This window comes from Camelina sativa, chromosome 20 (genome assembly GCF_030686135.1).
Source record: "Camelina sativa cultivar CO46 ecotype springtype chromosome 20, ASM3068613v1".
In the NCBI taxonomy this organism is placed as follows: Eukaryota; Viridiplantae; Streptophyta; class Magnoliopsida; order Brassicales; family Brassicaceae; genus Camelina; species Camelina sativa.
The window spans coordinates 24,817,593-24,844,841 of record NC_141899.1 but is presented as its reverse complement, the minus strand read 5'-3'; the positions used below and the strand labels follow the sequence as shown (position 1 = coordinate 24,844,841).

The 27,249-nt window shown below is 38.6% G+C and overlaps 3 protein-coding genes and 1 non-coding gene across 4 annotated transcripts; 1 reads left to right on the top strand and 3 right to left on the bottom strand.

The window, feature by feature from the left end:
• Positions 1–1,037: 1,037 nt before the first annotated feature.
• On the bottom strand, positions 1,038–2,513 carry LOC104771250 (peptidyl-prolyl cis-trans isomerase FKBP65-like). The gene is made up of 5 exons (XM_087506619.1): positions 2,247–2,513; positions 1,965–2,069; positions 1,730–1,855; positions 1,520–1,639; positions 1,038–1,257 (listed from the first exon to the last, which is right to left on the bottom strand). The coding sequence occupies exons 3-5, from the start codon at positions 1,826–1,828 to the stop codon at positions 1,249–1,251; spliced, it is 228 nt and encodes a 75-aa protein (XP_087362745.1). The 5' UTR covers positions 1,829–1,855; positions 1,965–2,069; positions 2,247–2,513; the 3' UTR covers positions 1,038–1,248.
• A 411-nt stretch (positions 2,514–2,924) lies between these two features.
• Positions 2,925–7,365, bottom strand: LOC147919313 (uncharacterized). The gene is made up of 2 exons (XM_087503931.1): positions 7,296–7,365; positions 2,925–3,499 (listed from the first exon to the last, which is right to left on the bottom strand). The coding sequence occupies exons 1-2, from the start codon at positions 7,363–7,365 to the stop codon at positions 2,925–2,927; spliced, it is 645 nt and encodes a 214-aa protein (XP_087360057.1).
• Positions 7,366–15,436: 8,071 nt separating this feature from the next.
• On the top strand, positions 15,437–15,543 carry LOC147919312 (small nucleolar RNA R71). The gene has a single exon (XR_015594252.1). It is a non-coding gene; the product is annotated as a small nucleolar RNA R71 (small nucleolar RNA).
• A 10,445-nt stretch (positions 15,544–25,988) lies between these two features.
• On the bottom strand, positions 25,989–26,632 carry LOC104772660 (WPP domain-containing protein 3-like). Its single transcript, XM_010497248.2, has one exon. It carries the CDS (start codon positions 26,549–26,551, stop codon positions 26,099–26,101), a length of 453 nt encoding a protein of 150 aa, XP_010495550.1. The 5' UTR covers positions 26,552–26,632; the 3' UTR covers positions 25,989–26,098.
• Between the last annotated feature and the right edge of the window lie 617 nt (positions 26,633–27,249).

Here is a 27,249-nt window from a genome sequence, read left to right as displayed (position 1 = left end):
CTCCTAGGAATAGCTTTTAACCGGAGGGATTTGATAGTTAACGGTTCATTTTCATTTTAGAAGGTGAGTGCATGACTATGGCTAATCTAAGCCTTTGATTCCCTTGTTCTTGCTTGTTGTTGTTTGTTTGTGTGTTTTTTTTCTTGCTGGGATTGGTTGATACATGTTCCTAAGGAGGTATAAGGCTTGGGTATTGAGTATTGGGCGTTTTGGAGGAGATTTGGGAGCGAGATTCGACTCCCGACTTCGCGCGGATCGCAGTTGCAGAGGGAGTGTCGATCGACACCACTTGGTGTCGGTCGACACCAGCAAATTGGGCATCGATCAACACTGTGGGGTAGTGTCGGTCGACACCATTGAGCCAGTGTTGGTCGACACTAGGCTGGTGTTGGTCGACACCTCCCTTCCAGCGAGACGATGTTTGATTTCCTGGTTTGTGTGTTTGTTTGTTGCTTGTTTTGGAACTTTGGAATTATTGTTGCTTGTGTGTATAGCCCAGTAGATGGGAGGATTGCCTCACTGAGTGTTTATCAAATACTCATGCATCTCAATTTGTGTTTGTGGTGCAGGTAAAGGCAAAGTGTGATCGTGGAATCAAGGCAATGAAGAGGAGGATGTTCTAGGGACTCGATTGGATGTTGTCTGACATTGTAGGTTGCTAGAGTTGAGTCATTAGAAACATTGGTAGGTTGCTGGTTTCATGTTTCTTGTTGTTTGGTATTGGGATATTGCCTTTGCTATAATATCGGATTGTTATTGGTTATTATTGGTTTATTATTGGATATTGATCTATGTTATTCCGCTGTTGATTGTGAATGTGGTTAGATGGCTAGTGGGTATGAGACCACTAGTTGTAGTTTATTTATATATATATATATTATTTATTATTTATTAAAAAATAAAAAAGGTCGGTCGTTTCATTTATATTCTACGCTTCTATTTGAAATGTTATTGTATGTTAAGTTGTTAACCATGTTGTATAGTGTGGTTAACTTTCCTCTATAATTACGTCACTGGTGATAAGTGTAAAGGTGAGAGAATCAAAAGCAACACATGCAATAAATTTCTAGCTCAAGTCTAATGTTATTATTGTCATACAAGTCCCCTGTTTAATAAATCTCACTAACGCTCAGTTTGAAAAACCAAAAACAAACATTGCAACAAACCAAAAGAGAAGAAAAAGAAAATGCAAAGTGCTTGGAACGTTTTCAAGGGCTCAGGTGCTCATTGCCTCTATTCCGGATTCACTTAGCTTCCCTGTCATTTGAAAATAAAATAGCAAATACAATGTTGACTTTAGTGTATGAGAAGACATTGCAAAAAACTATCCACCTACTCAAAGCTAAATTGGATATAGATAAGAGGGGTATAAGACTAAGAGAGAGAACATGTTGTTAGGATCGATTTCAAGGGCCTTCTTGACATCAAACTCAGCGAAGTCTAAATCAGCCAACTCCACGTATGCTTTCGCTCTCCTGTAAAACTCACATATCAACGGGCAGTTCATATTATTATATACCTTCTCGTATCTCTTGGACGCCAGAGCATATTTGCCTGCTTTAAACTTGGAGTTTTCTTCTTCCTTCTTAGTATCAGCATCTATCTTTTCTTCAGTGTTCATGTCCCACGATTCCCTTTCCTACAAACCCAATAACAACCAAGTGTTGGCCTCTTATACTTTCTTACTGGCTGAATTGTAAACAACATAAGCATCTAAAAGTACACTAACCTTGTCGTAAGTCACAAGATCAACCTCAAAGTACACAGTTGAGATTGGCGGTGCCACCTTCATCTGGTTTGAACTCAAACAGTTCCTCATTCTCACCATGACCTTTCTTCAGGAATACAGTTTCATCTTGAAGTTTTCCAATCAATTTCACCACAAGAAAGAAACAAATAAAAGCCTTGTAAGAAACCATTATGCCTGGTTAAAACATCAGTGTGATAAAATCTGAAATGCAAACCTTTCACAACTGCCCCATCGTTAGGATGCTCATATCCTTCCCATTCCTTTAAGATTTTTTCGAATCAACCCACCACCCGTTGGTGAAGGCGTCCAGGTTTGAGCTCTGCAAAAGAAACATAAGGAGTTCCCATGGTCGTCGCAATGTTTTTTTAGTCAGATATGGAAGTAGAGAACTGCGTTAGTGAGATGGTAACTTATATAGCGATGTCTGAATTTATACAATAAGAATATGTAGTAGTGGGGAAATAATTAAATAAGAGGGAATTGAAACAAATTTTACCGTTCAGAATCCACGCCGTTACAATTACGATTGGAATCATTGAGAACTCTTACAAAGCTGAAGATGGAGAAGTGTAGCGATTGGAATAGCACTTAATGCATCAGAAGGTGAGATGAAAATACCATGAAAATGAAGATGAAACGGTAGAGAAGAGGAGAGGGAATCGAGCCATCATATGATACGACGGAGAAGTCTAGACTTCATCAATGATTTTATTAGGGTAGAAGAACATAAACTATCTTTAACTTTTCTAGAGTCTGTTGGGCTGATAATATGGTTTTTTTTGGTAATGTTATGGACTTTTTATTTTAAAATATAATAACAAAATACATACTATCAAAATATAAGGATTCAGGTACTCTCAAATTTCTGAAGCCCATTAGTATATAATTAATTAAAAACTGCTTAGTGGATAAGTGTTTAAGAATAGACCCTAAAAATTAAATAAAGAGCTGCTGATGTGGCAGCACCAGAAGTGAGAAAAAGCCAACTTTATATATATAGATAGATTCTAGGTAATTTCCCAATAAATTATATTAAAAAAACATTTAAACATATATTACAATCCTAAAAAAGTCACAAACTTAAAACTGAATACAATAATAATAATAAAAAAAACATAGAATGATAGAAACATATGAAAGCATTATGAATAACATAATTAGCATCGGTCTAATATTAAGTTATACCAAATTTTTGCCAGATATATTTAACCAAATCAGCTTTAAGCCGTCGATGTTGCGTTGTATCACGAACTTGATTCCAAGCGCCCATCACATCACCGAGATTGTTAATCCTATCTGTAGAATATGTTAACTCGACATATGAAGACCTGCTTCCTTCTCCTTGATGGAATTCTGCTACATTGTACAGGTTGTATCCATCTCGTTCATATTCTACTATTATATTGTGCAATATGACACATGCTCGCATTATCTTTCCTATTTTTGCCTTATCCAAAAAAAGTGCAGGATTTTTAACAATCGCAAAACGAGCTTGCAAGACTCCAAAAGCACGTTCGACATCTTTTCGGGCAGCTTCTTGACACATTGCAAATAATGATGCTTTCGGGTCTTGTGGAAGTGAAATTGATTGGATGAATGTTTCCCATTTCGGATATATACCATCAGTGAGGTAGTAAGCCATATTGTAATGTCGTCTATTGACAAAGTAATCTACTCTCGGAGCTCGACCTTCTAAGATGTCATCAAAAACAGGTGAACGGTCAAGAACATTGATATCATTTAAAGTACCTGGAAGACCAAAAAATGCATGCCAAATCTAGAGATCCTGCGACGCCACAGCCTCTAAAACGATTGTAGGTTTTCCAGATCCACGAGAATATTGTCCTTTCCAAGCTGTTGGACAATTCTTCCATTCCCAATGCATACATCAATGCTTCCGATCATCCCGGAAATTCGCGGGCCTCTCCTTGATTGAGTAATCGTTGGAGATCCTCTGATGTAGGTCTTCTTAGGTACGTATCTTGAAACATATATATAATTGCCTCCACAATATTTTCCAAGCATTGCATTGCGGTCCTATCTGCGAGGCGGAGGTATTCATCAACCGCATCAGCTGCACAGCCATATGCCAAAATATGAATGGCTTCTGTACACTTTTGTAATCCAGACACACCCAACCTTCCTGTAGCATCTGATACTAAGATTTTTGTGTCTCCTAGTAGGTTCAATTAACCTTATGTGTTGTAATACTTAAGGTGTCAATCCAGTTGGGAAAGTTTACTATCACTCAAAATGCAATCAAGATGTCACAAGTTAAGCCAATTCAAAGAGTGTTTTTATCTAACAGTCCTAGAATGATCAAAATGTGAAACGGAAATGAGTCACAGAACTAGAAACAAGAATGCATGACAAGAAGCGAAAGTGAATAAAAACGCAAACGATTCTAAGCATGAACAAACGAAACAGTTCCAGGAATGTAATAAAAATCAGAAAGAAAGAAGTCCTAAGGATGGGGTAATTGATGTCAGTCTAAGGAGTGTTTAACATACCACAAGCAAAGTATCCCTAAACAATGAACATCACAACTTAGCTAATCCAATCTCTTAGCAAAAGCTACTCAGACTCAACCACTTCCATACCTAGCTCTCGCTAGAGAAACGTGGTCGAGCAGGCATGACAAACAAGTTCATTCACGTCAAGCAACATCCTAGACAACTAATCTCTTAGGCTAGGAACGTAAGTCTCTGGCACTAGTTGGTCAGACATTTCATCAAACACCTTTTGGGTGCGGAAATGTCTCGAACCTAGTTCCAATTGATCAGAGAGAAACAAGTAATTCTAACTCTAGTCCAGAAGGGAATCATACATCAAAGCTTAAACACTCTACATCCTAAGATCCTCCACCTAATCTATCCCATCCTCAAGAACTAACACACTACTCAGATCCAAAAATCATAGTCAAGGATGCAAAAGCAGAAATCATTGAAACAAGCATTATTAGGTAGATAAAAATAAGATGAACAACTTTGTAGAAGGAATCAAATGCAAAATCTCAATAATCTCAAAGATATCGGAATACAAGTCTGAGAACGTTTTTTTTTGGAGGCTAGGTTCAGAAACCTTCTAGGAACGAAAACGAGATTAAAAGATAAGATGTCTCTGCAAAGACTTAACAAAATGTATATATAGTAGTCCAACATGGAAAGCCCTAAAACTTAAAACGAAAAGGTAAAGCGTCGGTTCGGTAATCTCCTGAAGCGTGTGAAACCAACCGACATGTGCGATCGAGTCCGTGTGCGTCGAATGGATTGCAATGTCATCATGGCTCGGATGGAAGGCTAAGGAGCATGGCTTGGACGGATAGCTCGGACGGAACGGAGATGGTGACAATGGCTCGGACAAAACGGAGATGGTGACAATGGCTCGGACGAGACGGAGATGGTGACAATGGCTCGGACGAGACGGAGATGGTGACAATGGCTCGGACGAGACGGAGATGGTGACAATGGCTCGGACGAGACGGAGATGGTGACAATGGCTCGGACGAGACGGAGATGGTGACAATGGCTCGTACGAGATGGAGATGGTGACAATGGCTCGGACGAGACGGAGATGGTGACAATGGCTCGGACGAGATGGAGATGGTGACAATGGCTCGGACGAGACGGAGATGGTGATAATGGCTCGGACGAGAATGGCTTGCAACATCTCCTAAATACCTGAAATACTCCAAAATGCACAATGTATGCAAGTATGATGCAAGAGCTACCTAGACGTGCAAAGTGTATAGAAAGAACTAGAAAATGATGCAAACCAATGAGTTATCCTAGCTAAATGCATGATAAAAATAGGCTAATGAGAGACAAAATATAGACATATCAACTCCCCCAAACTTACTCTTTGCTTGCCCTCAAGCAAACAATCAAGAATAGAGTATGTAGAAGAGGTGTGAAGATGGGGTCTCAGAACCTAAAACATGCTAAATAACATAGTTAGAATCAAGGTCCTTGTTTTTAGTTCTATGATGCATGGTGAAGGAACTCTATATTTTTTTCTACACATGCAATCCTATCAATCATTCCCTTTAACATTCATTAACAGAGAACCGTGAATCAAGCTAAGCAATGTCGTTGAACTCATTTGGCTAGGGTGAAGGGTTGGAGACTTAGATGGTCTCCTTCTCAAGTGGTTTCATCAATACATGACAAGGTTCTCTCACGAAAATGAGTTGAGCTTAAGAGAAGGCTAAAGGTTGAAACCAACTGATACATACAAGAGCAGCGTCCTGTCTACCCAAAGAACATTCCAAACCGAAGTTGGTCCTATCTCTACCCTTCATCAGAAACATCATCTCAAACCCATTCTTTCACTCTTTATACTTGGTCTTAGGAGAAGTTCACTTATTATCATTCTAGCAGATTGGGAAATCTTTATTATCACTATGGTTCTTTTTCTTTTCTTCTAAGGACTCTAGACATCATAAGCATTTTTACTTTCTTTTCCTTGTCTAATCTTTTTATTTCATGCCCAGAACTAATTACTCTTTTTACTTCGGTCAACCCAAATCCTTTACTAGACTTGTAAAATTTGAAAGCACATCCCCCTCCTAAAAACTTTCTACCCTTTACTTCCGTTTTACACTTCATTTTTCTGCACAAATCCATAACTAATACCCAAAATCGAGTTCTCACCTAGTCCTACTAGTCCGGATAACGCAAACTAGAACTACACAGGATCCTACTCTTGTCGGTTAGAACCCAACACTTTCTAACAAGGTCAACTCGGAAAAAGGCCTGACACTCAAGAATACAATTGGCTTGAAAGAACGGTTGGTTAAGGGTGCGGGGAACTGTTCCAAAGATAGGAACCAGCTACTTGGATTGACAAGGGTGGTAAAAATGTGAAAGACAATCCAAGTATGTATATGGTATGCATGAGTTCAACTTCAATGCATAACAGGATAATTGCAAGTCAGGATTAGGTTCAAGTAGATAGGGAATGATATCAATTCAAAACATGCTTAAATCTTAACTTTTCAGGTTCAATCAACAAGCATCAAAGAACTAAGAACAAGGGCTTTAATCCTATCCTATTGAATCCAGCATGCTAACAAGGTTACAATCATCATCAACCCCTATGCTAAATGCAACAACCCTATATGAATAAACCTAAACGCAATCCTAATATGCAAGTGAAAACCACATGAACACTCTGTTTTTGTGGAAATTTTTGATTTTTTTTTTCAATTTTTTATTATTATTATTTTTTTATTTTTTTATATGCAAATAGATGGATGAAAACGCAAGCATGATATGATACAAAAATTTGAAATAAGAAAACACAACATTAGATACATGATCTCAAACCCTCCCCCAAACTTAAATTACACAGTCTCCTGTGTAAGAAAAATTTGCAGGACGATTTAAGAATCACAACACAAACAACGCAGAAATGAAATGGTATATACAAAGGAAGGTAGGAGTACCTCAGTAGTAGAAAAAGGAGTCTGAGCTCGCCCAAAGATTTGGTGCGTGGTACTGGCTCTGTCCTTCACCGTGTTCGGGATCCGCAGGAGTGGTCTCACCTGGTTGGTCGACTTGTTGCTCAACCGCTTGCGTGTTCTGATAAGTGCTCGGCTGCTCGTCGCACTGCATGTCGTCGACTCTAGACTCGCCATGGTCTGAGGCTAATACTACCACATCCGTAGGCTGATAATCGCCTTGCTACCCAACTTGTTGCTCAACCTCTTGCTCAGCTTGATCTGCAGAACGACGCGCTGATCGACGACTTGAGGAGGCTTTGGAACCTCGCGAACCGCGTCTCTGTCTCTCCCTAGACTCGTGTGATAAGTGGAGTGAAGGAGCGGGTGAAGGCGGACGCTCCCGCAGCAGGTATGAAGATTGACGTGTGGGAGAGCGAATCGGAGTAGGTGCTCGCTCTATGTTCGCAGAAGGGCATCCTGGCATTGGTCTGGTATCCTCAGGGATAGACCTAGGGACTGCAGTTGTGGAAGTCGAACAGCTAAACTTACGCATGAAGTTCATGACGCTCTTGGTGAATCGGCTCAACAATTTGTCTCTGGCCTTCCCCCATTCTTGTAGTTGGTTAAGTCTGTTATGAGCTGCTCTGACCCCCTTGGCCATTCGCGGATCCGAGTATTCCTCGAAGTGGAACTGCTCTGGGCGATAGTCCTCTGGGCGGTAGTCCTCTGTGTCTTCTTCCATTGGTCTGCGCGTGTTTCCGCAACGTCGACATGATCCTCTTCAGCTTCAGAGTTGTATAAGATAGCCGTAGGAGGGATAAACTCGATATGCTCTTCCCCTAAGATTGTAGACAACTCGATGCAAGGGAGGAGTAATCTCGAAGGTCCGACCGCAGGATGCACAAACTTGTAGAGCAACCTACCATGCCTCAAACCCCAATCCAAAGTGCGTAGCTGTCGCAGGTAGGTGATGTCTATCCAACGTGGTGGGTGCGATTCAGAGTGTAGGGGGACGCCAGCAGCCTCAAGGAACCAAGTCACGATGCCTCCCATGCACATCACTCCGGGAGTGTGGTAGAGGCTTAGTCGCAAGACCCAATGCTTGTATGTCAGCATGTAGTTGATAAGGTAGAGCGAGACGGAAGTGTTGGATATGTCACCTTGCAGCGCGGTGCAATCCATGGCAGTGGATGAGAGTCCCTTTAGCGCCAAATCGATCATCTCTAGCTCGCCATTTGTCATGTATCCTTTAATCTCTTTAGCGTAAAATGCATTGGTGACCGCCTTCTGGAAGTAACGCAACACTGGGCTTCGCACGTTTAGCGCTTTTGTCTTCGAGGAAGTGAATGTGGGTGTGCTCCCAATCGTTGCCCAGAGTGCGGATATCTCATCCCGATCGAACTGCGGCGTAGTCCTCGTTCCGCTGGGAAATCCAAACATCTCTTCGACAGTTTTGAAGCTGAGAGTGTAGAACTGGCCATGAACGCGAAATGTAATGTAGCCCAGACCTCCATCAAATATCATTCCCGGCTCATCCACATACAAATGCGTCTCCAGAGTACAGAGGAACTGAATTGTCTCCTCCCTGTATCCGCTTTTTGGTGTGTTCATGATTCCCTCCAGATGGCACCGCCTAAACAGATACTGAACATCCTCCCAAATCCCGAGTTGCTGCATAGTCTCAACATGGGGATATCTTGTTCCCTCAAACTCCATCTGCTAGAACAGCTCGTAGTATTCCTTGGGAGTTAATTTCGTCTCAGCGCTCTTCCGTTTGACCGATTTTCTGGGAGCTGGTGTTGATTGCAACGCAGGTTCCTCCTGTTCGTAATCACTCCCGTCCTCCTTTGAGTTTGAAGCTTGTGTCGGTTGCTTCCCGCGACTCTTGCTCTTAGAGAGCAGTTTGTCTGGTCTGCTTGACCCAGCGCCTCGCGTAGGCGGCTTAGAAGTAGCAACACGTCCTGGAATCTGACAACCATACTAATCATACATCTCGTCCCAAAAATTGTCAGACATTGCAAAGCTAAGACAATTCAAACTCAAAATCAAAGATTAGTAGGTTAGTGACCGGGCAATAATACTAATCGCAAAAAATCAATGAGAGTGAGTATGGCGCGAGACAAACAAAGATGGTGATAATGGCTCGATCGAAACAAAGGCAGTGACAGTGGCTCGGTCGAAACGAAGATTGTGACAGTGGCTCAGACGAAAATTTAGAGTGGCGACGGGAATCAGGGCTCAAAAGGGAACGAAGATGGTCGCAGTGGCTCGGACGGAAGCGAGATGGTCGTAGTGGCTCGGACGGGAGCAAGATGGTCGCAGTGGCTTGGACGGGATGAAGAGAAGTGACGGCTTGAGCTGATGCCTCGAACGAGGTGTGGAATAGTATCTCAGGAGAGGCGGTTGGTGAGTGTCTCGAGCAGAGCTTCGCGGGGTGGACGAGAATGACTCGGATGACAGCAGGATGGCGGCAGCGGCGGACACAACGAGGATGATGGCTCGATCGGGAGTGTGGCTTTATGGAGGCAGCAGTTCTCTTCCGCAGGTCTAGCAAGGGAGAGTGAAAGGTGTGAGTGTTTGTGGGTTGGGCAGAGGGGAGAGTAGAGAGAGTTGAGAGAGTTGAGTAATAAATAGGAAGTGTGGAGAGATGATATGTCGACATAAAGGGGGAGAGATGGAGTGTAGTGGTGGGTTGATGTGGGAAGATGGGATACAAAGTTGATGTGTTTGGTGAGAGGGAACAAGAGAGAGATGGGTGGTGAGGTGACAAGAGAGTTGAAAAATCTCGTGGGGGGGGGGGGGGGAGGAAAGAGCAAGTGGGTGAGTGTCTCCCATAGATATTTTTTTCGTTTTTTTTTTTTTTTTTTTCGAAAAGAAATAAAAAGTGTCTCCCCAATCTCCTTTTCACTCTGCTTATCTCTGTATCCTCTATTTCTTTTCTGTGGAACTCCTCATTCTTGACGTGATTCTGAACAAACTCTTTTGATTGCTATTTTTTTTTTTTTTTTTTTTGCTTGTACTCCCTTCTGTAGATTCCTGAACACAAGAAAATCAAAAACAAAAATTAAAAACACAAGGGACCTAAAAAAATATTTACAGTGATACCTTTGAGACTTCCTCCCAAGTGAGCTTGTTTAAAGTCACGAGCTTGACTTTTCAGCCTTTTAGGCTTTTGGGGGTTCATAGAGGAGCACAGAAAACCCCTCTGGTCGGACTTGGTCAGCTAAATATTTCTTGACTCTCTGACCGTTCACATTGAATTCACTACCATCTTTGTTCAGGAGAGTGATGGCTCCGAATGGCAGAACTTCCTTGACGTCAAAAGGTCCAGACCACCTAGACTTAAGCTTTCCAGGAAATAACTTAAGTTTGGAGTTGAAAAGCAAAACCTGATCCCCAGTCTTGAGCTCCTTGACAACAATTTTCTTGTCATGAAAATTCTTGGTCCTTTCTTTGTAGATCTTTGAGCTCTCATAGGCATCAAGTCTGATTTCTTCCAACTCATGTAGATCAAGTGTCCTTTTAGCCTGAGCTGTGTCAATATCCAAGTTCAGCAACTTGATAGCCCAAAGTGCCTTATACTCAACCTCTACAGGGAGATGACATGCTTTCCCATAGATCAAATGAAAAGGTGTTCGTCCTATTGGCGTCTTGAACGCTGTTATGTATGCCCAGAGAGTCTCGTCCAACTTGACAGACCAATCTTTCTTCGAAACTCCAACAATTCTTGACAAGATACCCTTGATCTGCTTGTTCGAAACTTCAACCTGACCGCTGGTCTGAGGGTGATACGTAGTAGACACTTTGTGCTTGACCCCATACTTTCTCAGCATGCTCTCAAAAACTTTGTTGACGAAGTGAGTTCCACCATCACTGATCACCGCTCTAGGTATCCCGTACCTTGGAAAGATTATACTTTTGAACAGTTTCAGAACAACCTTGTGATCATTGGTGGGGCTGGCTATGGCTTCGACCCACTTAGAAACGTAATCAATTGCCACCAAAATATAGACATTCCCATTATATGGGGGGTTGAATGGTCCCATGAAGTCTATCCCCCAGACGTCAAATATCTCCACTTCCAGGATCGGATTTTGGGTCATCTCGTTTCTCCTTGTGATGTTGCCCATCCTCTAACAAGCGTCACACTTGGTGATGAAGTTGTGAGCGTCTTTGAACAAGGTTGGCCACCAGAGACCTGCTTGAAGAACTTTTTGAGCTGTCTTGAATGTGGCGAAGTGACCTCCATAGGTGGAACCGTGACAGTGCTCAAGCACTCCCTGCACTTCCCCTTCTGCTATGCATCTTCTGAACAGACCGTCAGAACCTCTCTTGTACAGATAGGGTTCATCCCAGAAGTAGTGGTTGACCTCTCTGAAAAGCTTCTTCTTCCTGTATGGATCCATGTCAACAGGAACTTCTCCACATACCTTGTAATTCACAACATCTGCATACCAGGGTGCAGTCTCAGAAGTGATTGCCATGCATCTGATTTTGAGGTTCTCAACCCCTGTGTCATGCATCCGCTCACAAACCTGGGCTACCAGAAGTTGTTCCTCAGGCATTGAATCATCTATGGGGACAACATCATCAATTCTCATTCTAGACAAATGATCTGCAACTCCGTTTTCTATGCCTTTTTGTCAACTATCTCCATGTCAAACTCCTGAAGAAGCAGGATCCATCTCAACAGTCTCGGTTTGGTATCCTTCTTCGAGTAGATCTGTCTCAGAGCGGCGTGATCGGTGTACACAATGACCTTCGAACCCACAAGATAACTCCTGAATTTTTCGAATGCAAACACAACTGCTAGGAGTTCCTTCTTTGTGGTAGCATACCTTCCCTGAGTCTCGTCTAAGGTGCGACTCGCGTAGTAGATGACATGAAGCTTCTTGTCAATACGCTGTCCCAGAACAACTCCAACTGCAAAGTCTGAAGCGTCACATATAATCTCAAACGGATGATCCCAATTCGAAGCTTGAACTATGGGTGCCTAAACCAAGGCCTTCTTGATCTTGCTGAAAGCTTCCAAACATGCTGCATCAAATTCGAACTCGACCTCCTTGCACAACAACCTTGTCAAAGGTCTTGCGATTTTTGAGAAGTCCTTGATGAATCTCCTGTAAAATCCAGCATGTCCCAGAAAACTTTTGATGTCCTTTAGCGTCTTAGGCGGTTGAAGCTGAACCATGACCTCAATCTTAGCTTTGTCAACCTCAATCCATTTCTCAGAAATTTTGTGTCCCAGAACGATCCCTTCTTCAACCATGAAATGGCATTTCTCCCAGTTCAGCACCAGATTCGTTTCCTCACATCGCGTCAATACCCTGCACAGATTCAACAAACAGGAGGAGAAAGTGGAACAGTATACAGAGAAGTCATCCATAAACACTTCCACTGACTCCTCAATTAAATCCGAGAAAATTGAAGTCATGCACCTCTGAAAGGTGGCAGGAGCATTGCACAAACCAAATGGCATGCGTCTGTAGGCAAAAGTGCCATAGGGACATGTAAAGGTTGTCTTTTCCTGATCATTTGGGTGGATAGTGATTTGGAAGAATCCACTATACCCATCAAGGAAATAATAATAAGGATGACTAGCTAGTCTTTCCAACATTTGATCAATGAAAGGCAGAGGAAAATGATCTTTCCTAGACACAGCATTCAATTTCCTATAATCAATGCACATCCTATGTCCTGTGATGGTCCTAGTTGGGATTAACTCATTTTTTTCATTTTTGATTACAGTTATTCCTCCCTTCTTCGGTACAAAGTGCACTGGAGATACCCAAGTACTATCAGAGATAGGATAGATAACTCCAGCATCAAGTAGTTTTAGGATTTCTTTCTTAACTACCTCTTTCAGATTAGGGTTCAATCTTCTTTGGGGTTCAATACTACATATGATTCATTTTCAAGATTGATCCTATGGGTGCAAAGACTAGGTGAAATTCCCTTGATATCATCAAAAGAATAACCAATAGTCTTTCTATACTTTTTTAGCTCAGTTACTAGCATCCCCATTTCATCATCACTCAACCTAGAATTTACTATGACAAGATAAGTAGAATTGGTTCCCAGAAAAACGTACATGAGTCCGGAAGGGAGAGTTTTGAGTTCTACCTTCGGAGCTTTCAGTTCCGACCAGTCGTCAGCATGGGCATCAGAAGCGGTAATGGTCGAGCGTGGTCCGAATGGTGTCTCGAGCGGTGACTCAAGTCGGGTCTTTACGTTGGTCGAGTAGGAGGTTTCACGTTCTAAATTCTCTGTCTCAACTACACATACCTCTTCTGCGTCAGACAACTGCTCGAACTCTTCTGGTTCGTCCGTTTCTCTGTGGGAGTCTAGCATATTCTTGTAACAAGTGGTCTCCCCATGCAGGAACCCTTCTTCTCCATCCCTGGTTAGAGCAGTTTTGAGATGATCCTCCTCAGCTAGTTTCTCCAACAACTCATCAGCCAACTTATCCATCTCCTCAAAGTAGAAGACTTGTCCTCCTATTGTTGGCTTCTTCAAAGTATCCTTGATGTCAAACTTCATAATGAAGTCGTCTCCTAGATTGAGATCAATCTTGCCATTTCTGACATCAATGATGGCTCCAGCAGTCGCCATGAACGGTCTTCCTAGGATCAGAGGATCCTTTGGTTCTTCGTCCATCTCTAGAACCACAAAGTCGGTTGGCACTTCCACTTCTCTAATCCTGACAGGTAAGTCCTCTAAGATACCATGTGGAAGTCTCACTGATCTATCTGCAAGGATGAGAGAGATGTCGCATCCCTTAAACCTTGTGAAACCCAACCTCTTAGCCACAGAGAATGGCATCAGATTCACTGAAGCGCCAAGATCACATAAACACCTCTCAAAAGACATGGGTCCAATGGAGCAGGGTAGAGTGAATGATCCAGGATCTTTGAACTTCTTGGGTACAACCTTCTTATGGATGATTGCACTGCACTCAAGACTTAGTACCACCATGCCTTGAACTTCTTTTGATCTCTCCATCACCAAGTCCTTGAGGAATTTCTGGTAGTGAGGAACAAGTGCGAATGCATCTAGCAATGGCATTCTCAACTCAATCTCCTTGACTTGCTTTTCGAACAAGGCTTTGTACTTCTCAATAAGCTGCTTCTTGAAGCTCACTGGAAATGGTAGAGGAGGCTTGTACGGTGGAGGGATGAACCTCGCAGGTCTGTCTTCAGGAACAGCAGGCTCCTTAACAGCTTCAGGTTCAGATTGCTTCACTGGCTCGATTGGATCTTTGACTGCCTCGACGGGGTTCTCCATCTGAGCGTCATCATGACCAAAATCCTCCCCATCTAATTCTGCACTATCCTCAGTGACGTCTGGAACTCCTTACCTGGGAGGCAATGTTTTCCCACTTCTTAGCGTAATGGCATTGGCGAACTCCTTGGGGTTCTGAACAGCTTTACCTGGGAATTGGCCAGGCTTTGGTGCAGAAGTAGAAGCCGATTGGCCCTCCATGTACCTTATCTTTGAATTCAGAGTTTCGAATTTGACGTTCAGATCATTGTAGGAACTCCATCCTCTGACTAAGGTCAGCGAACTTCTTTGCAGTATCCATGGAACCGCTAGCTTGGCCCTGAAGAATTTGTTGCATCATCTGCTTCATTTCTTGATCTGGGGTTGGTGTAGGCTGAACTGGTTGAGGACGGAATCCCGGCGGTGGTCCTGAGGGAGCTTGGTAACCCTGCTGGAACGGTTATTTTGGAGCGAATCTCGGATTGTAAGGCACAAAAGGTTTTTGTTGCCCTTGCTGTTGTTGTTGAGGCGGGTACACCTGATCTTGTGGATTAGCAACATTGGGACTTCGGTAAGACAAATTGGGGTTCGTCTTGTAGGGGTTGTAACCTTTGTTGTATCCACCCTGATTCTGAACATAGCTGATCTCTTCACTCTGCTCACCCTCCCCATCTGGAATTTGGAAAGGGTCGTCCTCAGAGATGAAGTGGACGCTCCTCTGCTGGCTCAGCAAGATACGGTCAAGCTTCTCATTAACATTCTTGAGGTCCTTCTTGTACTTCTCTTTAGACCCAGCGTCGCCGCGAAATGTGCGGTCATAATCCTCGTTGTAGTTGCCGTCGGACAGAGCAAGATTCTCCACCAGTTGCCAACCTTCGTCGACGTCCTTGTTCAGGAAGTTACCATTAGAAGCAGTGTCAAGCAGCATGCGTATTTTGGGAAGGACACCAAGGTAGAGAGTACTCAGTAATGACTCGTTGCTGAAACCATGGTGTGGGCACTGGCTGTGGTAACCCTTGAAACGTTCCCAGGCTTCACATAATGATTATGAGCTTTTCTGAGTAAAGCTGGAAATCTCATTCCTGAGACGTGCTGTTCTGGAGTTGGTGAAAAACTTGGCCACGAATGCTTTCTTGCAACCATCCCAGGTGGTGATTGATCCCTTGGGAAGGTTTTTCTCCCATTGATGAGCCTTGTCTCCCAAGGAGAAAGGGAAAAGGCGCAACTTGTAACCATCCTCACTCACGCCGTTGATCTTGGTGAGACCACAAAGACGGTCGAACTCGTCCAAGTGGTCGAGTGGATCCTCCATAGGCAACCCGTGAAACTTGTTTCCTTGGATCATGGTGATCATACCACTTTTGATCTCGAAGTTGTTGTTCGGCACGGCGGGAGGGACGATTCCAGCACGTTGAGTATGAGTGTTCGGTGCATCCCCAGCACCAATAGTTCGCGGTCCCTGATGTGGTTCATGTTGTTGTTCCATAGTGACGTGTGCGAGATAATCAGTGGGTTGACGAGCTTGTCGTGGGCGTTGCAACCGATTGATGTCATCGATAACAGGAAGGAGATTCTGATGCCCTCTTGATCTGGTGTGCATGCAAGGTTGCAATCAACAGGTACCTGAGATGCAAAACAAACAAGCAGACAACCAAAACAAGTGTCTCCTAGTAGCAAAAAGAATCAAAACAAGTGTCTCCTAGGATTGTGTAACAGAACTTAATCTTGCAAAACTTGAAATCTTAAATGTAGCAAAAAGAATCCCAGATGGCAACGGCGCCAAATTGATACTAAGATTTTTGTGTCTCCTAGTAGGTTCAATTAACCTTATGCGTTGTAATACTTAAGGTGTCAATCCAGTTGGGAAAGTTTACTATCACTCAAAATGCAATCAAGATGTCACAAGTTAAGCCAATTCAAAGAGTGTTTTTATCTAACAGTCCTAGAATGATCAAAATGTGAAACAGAAATGAGTCACAGAACTAGAAACAAGAATGCATGACAAGAAGCGAAAGTGAATAAAAACGCAAACGATTCTAAGCATGAACAAACGAAACAGTTCCAGGAATGTAATAAAAATCAGAAAGAAAGAAGTCCTAAGGATGGGGTAATTGATGTCGGTAGAGTATCCTAGTCTAAGGAGTGTTTAACATACCACAAGCAAAGTATCCCTAAACAATGAACATCACAACTTAGCTAATCCAATCTCTTGGCAAAAGCTACTCAGACTAAACCACTTCCATACCTAGCTCTCCCTAGAGAAACGTGGTCGAGCAGGCTTGACAAACAAGTTCATTCACGTCAACAAACATCCTAGACAACTAATCTCTTAGGCTAGGAACGTAAGTCTGTGGCACTAGTTGGTCAGACATTTCATCAAACACCTTTTGGGTGCAGAAATGTCTCGAACCTAGTTCCAATTGATCAGAGAGAAACAAGTAATTCTAACTCTAGTCCAGAAGGGAATCATACATCAAAGCTTAAACACTCTACATCCTAAGATCCTCCACCTAATCTATCCCATCCTCAAGAACTAACACACTACTCAGATCCAAAAATCATAGTCAAGGATGCAAAAACAGAAATCATTGAAACAAGCATTATTAGGTAGATAAAAATAAGATGAACAACTTTGTAGAAGGAATCAAATGCAAAATCTCAATAATCTCAAAGATATCGGAATACAAGTCTGAGAACGTTTTTTTTTGGAGGCTAGGTTCAGAAACCTTCTGGGAATGAAAACGAGATTAAAAGATAAGATGTCTCTGCAAAGACTTAACAAAATGTATATATAGTAGTCCAACATGGAAAGCCCTAAAACTTAAAACGACAAGGTAAAGCGTCGGTTCGGTAATCTCCTGAAGCGTGTGAAACCAAACGTCCTTCTTCCCGACATGTGCGATCGAGTCCGTGTGCGTCGAATGGAATGCAATGTCATCATGGCTTGGATGGAAGGCTGAGGAGCATGGCTTGGACGGATAGCTCGGACGGAACGGAGATGGTGACAATGGCTCGGACGAGACGGAGATGGTGACAATGGCTCGGATGAAACGGAGATGGTGACAATGGCTCGGACGAGACGGAGATGGTGACAATGGCTCGGACGAGACGGAGATGGTGACAATGGCTCGGACCAGAATGGCTTTCAACGTCTCCTAAATACCTGAAATACTCCAAAATGCACAATGTATGCAAGGATAATGCAAGAGCTACCTAGACGTGCAAAGTGTATAGAAAGAACTAGAAAATGATGCAAACCAATGAGTTATCCTAGCGAAATGCATGATAAAAATAGGCTAAGGAGAGACAAAATATAGACATATCAGCATCTCTTCTTTGTTGGAAATATAGTAATTCATTAGATAGTGCCTCAACAATACATATGAACAATGACTTGTTCATTCGAAAACGACGACGGAAACTAGCTGCAGAGTAAGTAGCATTTTTGCTGAAATAATCATTCCATAATTGAATATGCCCTTCCTCGCGTCCTCTATCAAAATAAGCTCTTTGCAGCCTTGAAGTAGTTGGTTGTTGATCATTGCCATAATCATCTAGGCAATTTTGGAATAGATTGCCAAAGTGTTCATCAAAAAATTCATCAAAACTCATCATCTAAATCTAGGGATGATATGTTCTTAGAAAAATTTAATTGATTATAAAAGAAGATTGTAGCTGTTTGAGAAATAATTTGGAAAAGAGATTGTTGAACAAGTTTGAGAGATTTTTAAAGAGAGTTGGGATGAGAGTTTATTGAACAAGTTTATGATACAAGAGTAGCCGATACATACTTGCTATATATCCTTTATATATTAATAGAGAAGCACATTCTTGAAAAAGTTGATGTGTCGTCGTCAGAGAGCTTGGTGCACCTTTTAGCAAAATAGCTTTAAATTTTCTACTTATTTACATTAACATGCCATTATATATATTTTTAAAAATAATTAACTGAATAATAGTTAGATATGCTATCATTTCTCACACAAATTTAAATATCACATAGAAAACTAATTAAATAATTACATATTATTTAAAAGTAAAATTTCACTAAAATTTACTTACAAATATACAAGTCAAAGTTATATTAATTTCTTAAAATCAGTTTAAGTAAAATATTCTAAAAAGCCTATAAAAACATATCAATTAATATAAAGTTAATCAAAATAAAGAACATATAACTTATTAACCTAATCATATAAAAACAAAATGTTATTTTGTATGTTAGTATTATTACATAATAATTTAAATAACAAGTTTCAATAGTTATTATAATTGATTATAAAAATAAGTATATTACCCATGAATTATCTTCAATTCATTAAAAGAAAATTAATTCCCAATAAATATAGATTATATATATTCATAAATAAATATAAAAATGACAACAAATTAGGGGATATCATGATGTGTGATTATTTATATATATCTAAGTAAACTAATTAATCTCAACATTTAGTGTAATTATTCATTGAAAATGGAAATATTGATAACCGAAATATTGATAATTGAATCCCCTATATATTAATAGAGAAGCATATTCTTGAAAAAGCTGATGTGTCGCCGCGAGAGAGCTCGATGCACCTTTTAGCAAAATAGCTTTAAATTTTCTACTTAATTACATTAACATGCTATTATATATATTTTTAAAATAATTAACTAAATAATAGTTAAATATGCTATCATTTCTCACACAAATTTAAATATCACATAGAAAACTAATTAAATAATTACATACTATTTTAAAATCCCTATATATTAATAGAGAAACACACTCTTGAAAAAGCTGATGTGTCGCCGCCAGAGAGCTCGGTACACCTTTTAGCAAAATATCTTTAAATTTTCTACTTAATTACATTAACATGCTATTATATATATTTTAAAAAATAATTAACTGAAAAATAGTTAGATATGCTATCATTTCTCACACAAATTTAAATATCATATAGAAAAACTAACTAAATAATTACATACTATTTTAAAGTAAAATTTCACTAAAATTTACTTACAAATATACAAGTCAAAGTTATATTAATTTCTTAAAATCAGTTTAAGTAAAATATTCTAAAAAGCCTATAAAAACATATCAATTAATATAAAGTTAATAAAAATAAAGAACATATAACTTATTAACCTAATCATATAAAAACGAAATGTTATTTTGTATGTTAGTATTATCCCCAATTTATAAAAATAACCCATGAATTATCCCCAATTCATTAAAAGAAACTTAATTCCCAATAAATATAGATTATATATATTCATAAATAAATATAAAAATGACAACAAATTAGGGGATATCATGATGTGTGATTATTTATATATATCTAAGTATATAAACTAATTAATCTAAACATTTAGTGTGATTATTCATTGAAAATGGAAATATTGATAACCGAAACATTGATAACTGAATCCCCTATATATTAATAGAGAAGCACACTCTTGAACAAGCTGATGTATCATCACCAGAGAGCTCGATGCACCTTTTAGCAAACTAACTTTAAATTTTCTACTTAATTACATTAACATGCCATTATATATTTTAAAAAAATAATTAACTGAACAATAGTTAGATATGCTATCATTTCTCACATAAATTTAAATATCACATAGAAAAACTAATTAAATGATTACATATTATTTTAAAGTAAATTTTCACTAAAATTTACTTACAAATATACAAGTCAAAGTTATATTTATTTCTTAAATCAGTTTAAGTAAAATATTCTAAAAAGGCTATAAAAACATATCAATTAATATAAAGTTAATAAAAATAAAGAACATATAACTTATTAACCTAATCATATAAAAACGAAATGTTATTTTGTATGTTAGTATTATTACCATAATAATTTAAATAACAAGTTTCAATAGTTATTATAATTGATTATAAAAATAAGAATATTACCCCTGAATTATCTCCAATTCATTAAAGAAAACTTAATTCCCAATAAATATAGATTATATATATTCATAAATAAATATAAAAATGACAACAAATTAGGGGATATCATGATGTGTGATTATTCATTGAAAATGAAAATATTGATAACTGAATAGGAATATACGTTCTAATTGTATATTCATCTATGTGCTATTACAAAGGAATGAGACAATAACCCTTATCATTTATAAATAAATATAGTACCCAAAAAATCATAATTTATTTGAAATGATTGATTATTAGATTATGCAAAATTGTTATAGTTACTCGATAAACCATAAATATAAATTTGATTTTTAAAATACACAAAATATATATATTACCATAAATTGTAACAATTTATAAATGATTTCTTTACCACGTTCACATATTTCACAAGTGAAATGTAATCTTACACGTATACATTGATTTTGGAATTTCATTAATTTTTTCATAATGGTTTTTTGGTCTGTCATTTATAGAAAATATTAACAAACCGACTAACTCAAAAGATTTAAATAGCCTAATCAAAAATATTAAATCAATAAATTAGATTATCTTCAGAAAATTTAGATTAGAACCTGATTGTTACTAACATATAATAAAAATTAAATAATTAAACTACCAAATAATTTTAGTATATGTTGTTATGATTACATAAGAAACATGCAAAATTGTTATGATTACAAAATAAAAAATAAGAAGATATGAATTTGATTTTTAAACCACAAAAGACATATTTCAACAAATAGTAACATTTTATCAATATTTTCTCCACTATAAAACCTCTTACAAAATCAAAGATTTCACGGGTGAAACGTATTTTTTAAACGAAAAAACGTAATTTTGAATAAATAAATTAAAAACTTTAGTTACATATTATGTTTGACACAAACAGATATTGGTTCTATGATAATAATTTTACTTATAATACTTTTCTTTAAATTGATTTTTCCTGCACATAGTGCGGGTTGTTACCTAGTGCAAGTTTATTGAAGAAACGTGTTCACGGGACAGAAAACACAAACTTCTCACGAGAAAGAAAACGCAGACCGTGACATGTACGATAGACCAGAGACAGTTTTGTTCTCTTGTGCCGACGTGACCACAAACCAGATACGGTTTCGTTCTCTTGTGCCGACGTGAGATTAGAAATTCACGAGAAGAACATTCATCACAGACCAGGCATTTCGTGTTCTATTGTGCCGGCGTGACTTCACAAGGTTCACGGGTTACCTGCAAATAAAACATAACCAAAAATTAAACAGAACCTGCAAATAAAACAGAACCAAAAATTAAGCACAACCTATCCTGCAAATAAACAGCCACACAATACAAATAATGGTTCTGTGTCGTACGTTGTATAAGATTATTCACTACTCATGTGCTTGTCCTGTTTTCGACTTGTATACTTGTGTCTTGTTTTCGACTCACGATTAAACACAAACTTTGATTGGAAACGATACAAACTTTGATTAAAAACGATACAAACATTGTTTTCGACTCATGATTAAACATTCACTAAGACCTGGATGCCTTAACACCTGGAGGGCGTTCATTAGCTTCTTCCTCAAGACGAGATGTTGTATTCGAACTAGAGGAATATGTGCCACTCACATCAAGCTTTGTTCTTTTGGAGTTTTCAGGTCCTCTCAAAGCATTCGAAGAACACCACTTCTGCTCATGGCGTAGAAGCCTCCAAGCATGCTCTAGAGAGAACTTCACTTTCTGATCATTGACGTACAACTCGTTTGCCATTTGGAGAACATCATCTTCTGACTGGCCACTGGTTCTCCGACTCGAAGCTTGGTTGTAGCATCCTACAAACATGTTGACAGTCTCATTTATTTTTTTCCACCTCTGCTTACATTGACTGGCCCCTCTCTTTGGTTTACCCACTACTGCTTCACTCGCTCCATAGTAGAATGCAATTCGCTCCCAAAAGGAACCACCCTTTTGCCCATTGCCCAGGAGTGGATCTTTGCTAGTGTTTAACCAACCACTGATCAAGACAATATCTTCCTAAGCAGTCCATCAGATTCTAGCTTCCCTTGTGTTTTCATCTACCTCTTTGACATCACTAGATTGTGTACTAAACTGAGGGATAGGTGATGAGCTTATTAGAATAGGTGAAGAGCTTATTTGCATAGGTGATGAGCTTGTTTGGATAGGAGGAGAAAAAGATAGAAGAGATTCTGAATTATTCACCCCAACTTGGCTAGTCAAGAGGTCTGTAAAGTTTAAAGAAAATTAATTCATACCCTAAAGTCTATGAAAGATGGAGAGAAGAAGAATTGACTTGGGGGATAGAGAACCATAGAAGCGACATAAATAGCAAATCTCCGAGACCATTTAAGCATTGAAGGAGAAGGAAGAGTTTGGTAGTTGGGTTTATTGTAAAGCTTTAAGGTTACGTTTACAAATGTTTTTTGTGTTTAAGTGTTACACCTACCAAGCATTTAGTAAGTGCTTAACTACCAAGAATTTAGTAAGTTCTTAACTACCAAGCATTGAGAACTAATTCACAATAATGTTTAACTTATAGAACTACCTACCCATTTGTGTCTAAGTGTGACAAAAGAAGCTTATAATGTCAACAACAAAGCAAGACTTTAAGCAAAACTTCAAACATAATCATACAATAAATCAAAACCTTTTTATTCTACAAACAAGACTTAAAACAAAAAATCAATGTCAACAATCAATCAGAAATCAATACCTTTTTATTCTACAAACAAGACTACCATTCTACAATACTACAAATCAAACAAGAAATCAATGTCAACAATCAATCGGATTCTAGTTTAAACAAGCTTTTTAAACTTACCTTCTTTGAGAAGCAGCGATCAATCAGATTCGCTGAACTACTTGCATTTTTTAAGCTCCTTGTAAAGCTCATCTCTAGCGGCATACTCAAAAAATAAGTAAACTCTGTTCTGCAACAAAAGGTATTCGAGAAACTGTTATTATCACAGAAAAAAACATTATAATGTCAACAAGAACAATCTTCAAATTCTCACAACACAACACCTGATCGTAGAAGTAACCATAGTGATGTCAACTCAAAACCATGTTTATAAAGCAAGAGAGAAGCGGGTATACTCAACTCAATGCAGAAGATGAGACTGAATCTCAACTTCCCAACGAAGCTGGTGCTCAACTTGTGACTGTTGAAGCTGTGTCTTAAAAAGAACCTTTAAAGCCACACTGTAATTGCTCTGTTTCAAATATGCATATAAGAAGAAAGACATCAAATCAACAGCATCTCCGACAAATCTTTATGTGAATAACTCAAAAACAATAACATTGATTGTAAAAAGAGACACACACTAACCCGCTTCTCTCTTGCTATATAAACATGGCCAAACTTTCCTCTACCAAGAGGCTTCCCAACATCGAAATCGCTTGTAGTCCATCTCTTTTCTGCAGCCTCTAATGCCTCATGACACAATAATCACAAAGATACAATCCAATTCCACTCTCAGAAAACAATTTAACAATCATAAGAAAATCTTTCTTGTACCACATATCACAAATTGTAACCAAGTATAAACTATACAACAATATTTATGAAATATCAAACAACCCAATCAAGAATCCCAAACACAAACAAACAAGGAAGAAACACGAGAGATAGATACAGAACTAAACCCTAAAATTGAAACATATTCGGCTAAAGAACCATAAAAAAAAATTAAGGAATCAATGAGATCAAGAATAAGCAATTGCGAATACCTTTTCTAATTAACGAATCAATGAGATCAAGAATAAGCAAGAATAAGCAATTGCGAATAGGCCGAATACTTGGATCGAATTGAAGAAGAAGACGACGAGGCGAGATCTCTTTCTCGACTGTATTCATCAACGATCTCGATGAAGTTGGATCTTGTTGTGGCTGAAGACTTGGATCTTGTCTTGGTTGAAGGTGAGATGAAGTTGGACAGAGGATCGGTGTGGAAGGAGAGAGGAGTTTTGATTTTGTGTTTCTCTCGTTTTGGTTTTGTCGAGAGAGAGAGAAGAAAACGAAGGAAAGCCAATAAAAAGCTGCCATGTATCGGGTCTCTGTGGATCTAAAATGATCGCCGCAGAGAACTGTCTCACAAAAATTACGATTAAAACTTTTTTTTGATTATATGGTTAAACAAATCAAAGACATCCCAAGGAGTTGTGCAATGGGTTTGCTCTTAGTACTTCACCGGTTTTGTCATAACCGGTTTTATTCAACAAAAACCAGGAGATCAGACATAGCTTATCGAACCCGGTTATGGTAACAACATCTCGATCAAATCAAATAATTAAGTGAGTCTTGTTGTATTTAGACCACCAGCAATGTTGGTTGATGCATCCTCTGGATATTTCTCCAAAATCAATCTTGCGATTCAATCTCCCAATGAATGATCATGGTGCAAGCAACAAGCAGAGAAGATAGTACTGGGAAGCTCTGAACTGTCTCTTGTCTCTGGTTTTTTGTTGAAGAATTTGATAAGCTTCTACCGACCTGCTTGGCCAAGAGTGTCAATATATAAAGCAATGTATAAAGAAGCTTCCAGAATTGTCAACAGTATACCAAACCACGAGATCTTTATACACTGCATTTAGAATATATTTTCAAGAAAAAACTCCTCTGTGTCGAGCATGCTCTCACTAACGAAATCGATAATGCAGCCAAATTCGAACAGCATGCATGTAAACTTGTGAAAGTAATCACGTCTGGTTTCACTCATCATTTAGTCATACACTTCAACAGCCTAAAACCAGTTACCTACGCCGAGTCGCCGAAATAACCAGAGATCATGAGTTAACAAAATAACAACAGCCTTTACTTACTTATGTGTTTTTGAAAAGACGGTTTCTTAAAATTCCTTTGTACAATTACTATCCACGTACGCGAGGTGCAAAAAGGCAGAAAAAGAAAGAACTCAGGAGAACAAAACAAGTGGAATAATCCTCCAAATCTATGTACAACAACACAAGAACTAAGAATTATAACTTATTATAAAACACATTTCATAACTTCGATTTCATAGTCAAATTAGCCATTATCTAATCCAATAGAAAGGAAATTATAAAACATTCAATTATAACCACATGCGCAATAACCTGTGCAGGAAGATTATGCCAACGTAGGCAATGATGTTTCCATGTTTTGATGAAATAAGGTAAACCAAAGTAGTTAATTCAAGATTTTAAAAAGGAAATACGACAATGATATTTTACGTACTCCTAACTCACAGTAAGTTCATGTCACCCACTAGAAATCGAGAAAAAAATAAAATCATACTAGTAATTTTTAAAGCTAGGGACTCAAAATCCAATCGAGAAAACGCTACATAACCTATAAGCCAAACGAAAGCTGCATGCATACACCAAACTCACAAATTGTCAGCCCTGAAAAATTCAGCTAATTAATCTTAAGGGTAAGTTTACAAGGATTCCAAACTCAATTCCAAAACGCTACATAACCTAATGGGTAGGCTGCAAATAGAGTTACTACTAGTGGTGGATGCAAATGTCTGTTGAAAGAAATCAAACTAGACTAGAAGATATAAGCTGATGCCATAGAGACATAAGCTGATACATATCGTTGTAACATCCATAGAGGCATAAGCCGATGCCAAACCAAGCAATGAGTCATATTAGAAAGAATGAACACCTTCAAAATCCACAAGTCATATTTAAAAGAAGAATCTAGCAAAAGCAAAAGGAGAGTAAAACGAAAATATTAAGCCTCCTCAAGTTCAGAAACGGAACTGCATCTTGCATTCATCTTCTTCTTCCATCGGTCCTTCGCACATTTATTGATACGATAGCTAATCTCTTCGGTATAGGCCTCAAGATTTTTAATCCCATCACTCGACACGAGCTTTGATCCGGCGACGTAAGCATCTTCCTCGATAGATTTCGCAACGGCGGACGCTTCCTCAGGGTTAAGCGTTCCGTATCTCTTGGAGAGGTACGAGTCTGTGGATAATATATTGATAAGCATATTCAAGAGGTAATCGCGGCTTAACTGAGTCGGTGGCCAAACGGAGAGCATGGTGGTTCCTCCATGTTTCTTCTCTGGTTCTGCTTCGACTTTTGAGGATGTTGCGTCAGAACTGCGTTTTTTAGAGCTTTCTGATTCAGGCTGCGGCGTTAGGACGGTGGTATAGATTGTATCGGTAGTTTCTGCCATCTTTTCCAAGTGTAATTAGGGTTTTTTTTTTTGGGCGCTAGAAGGAAAATATCAGTTTTTTCCCGTCGGTTTACAAGTGAAGAATTGTTTGATGGAATTGGTTGGATTGGTATTTATAGATTATATATACATCCATACAATTACTATTTATCCTTATTATTTAAGGAAAAGTCACTTTATTATAAAACATGACATTGTTTATTGTTTTCTAACTAATTATGGCCTACTATAGTACTAGTTTTTAGAATTGTTTTTAATTGTTGTTTTTGAAAAAACTATTTTATTATCTAATCACAAAATGATAATTATAAGAAAATTATGTATTAAAAAAATATCACATATTATTAATTATTTTAATATGATATCTTAATGAAAGAATTTATTTAATCAATTATTAATCCTAAAATAATAAGGATTGTAAATACTCTCCTTCATATAAATAAATAGATTATGTTATATTTTCTAGCCAAACAAAATAATTTTTACAAGCATATTACTTCAACTTTGTTTAACTGATTTTAAAGTTTTGGTATGAGAAATATGTATGAATGTCTAGTTTTTTTTTTGGTTTTAGTTACTACTAGGATCGTGTCCACGCTACGCTGCGACATTGTTTTTCTGTTGTTTTATTTTAATTATTTTGAGGATATTTTTGTATGGTGTTTGTAATTAAAAATCATTATTAATATTGACAATTT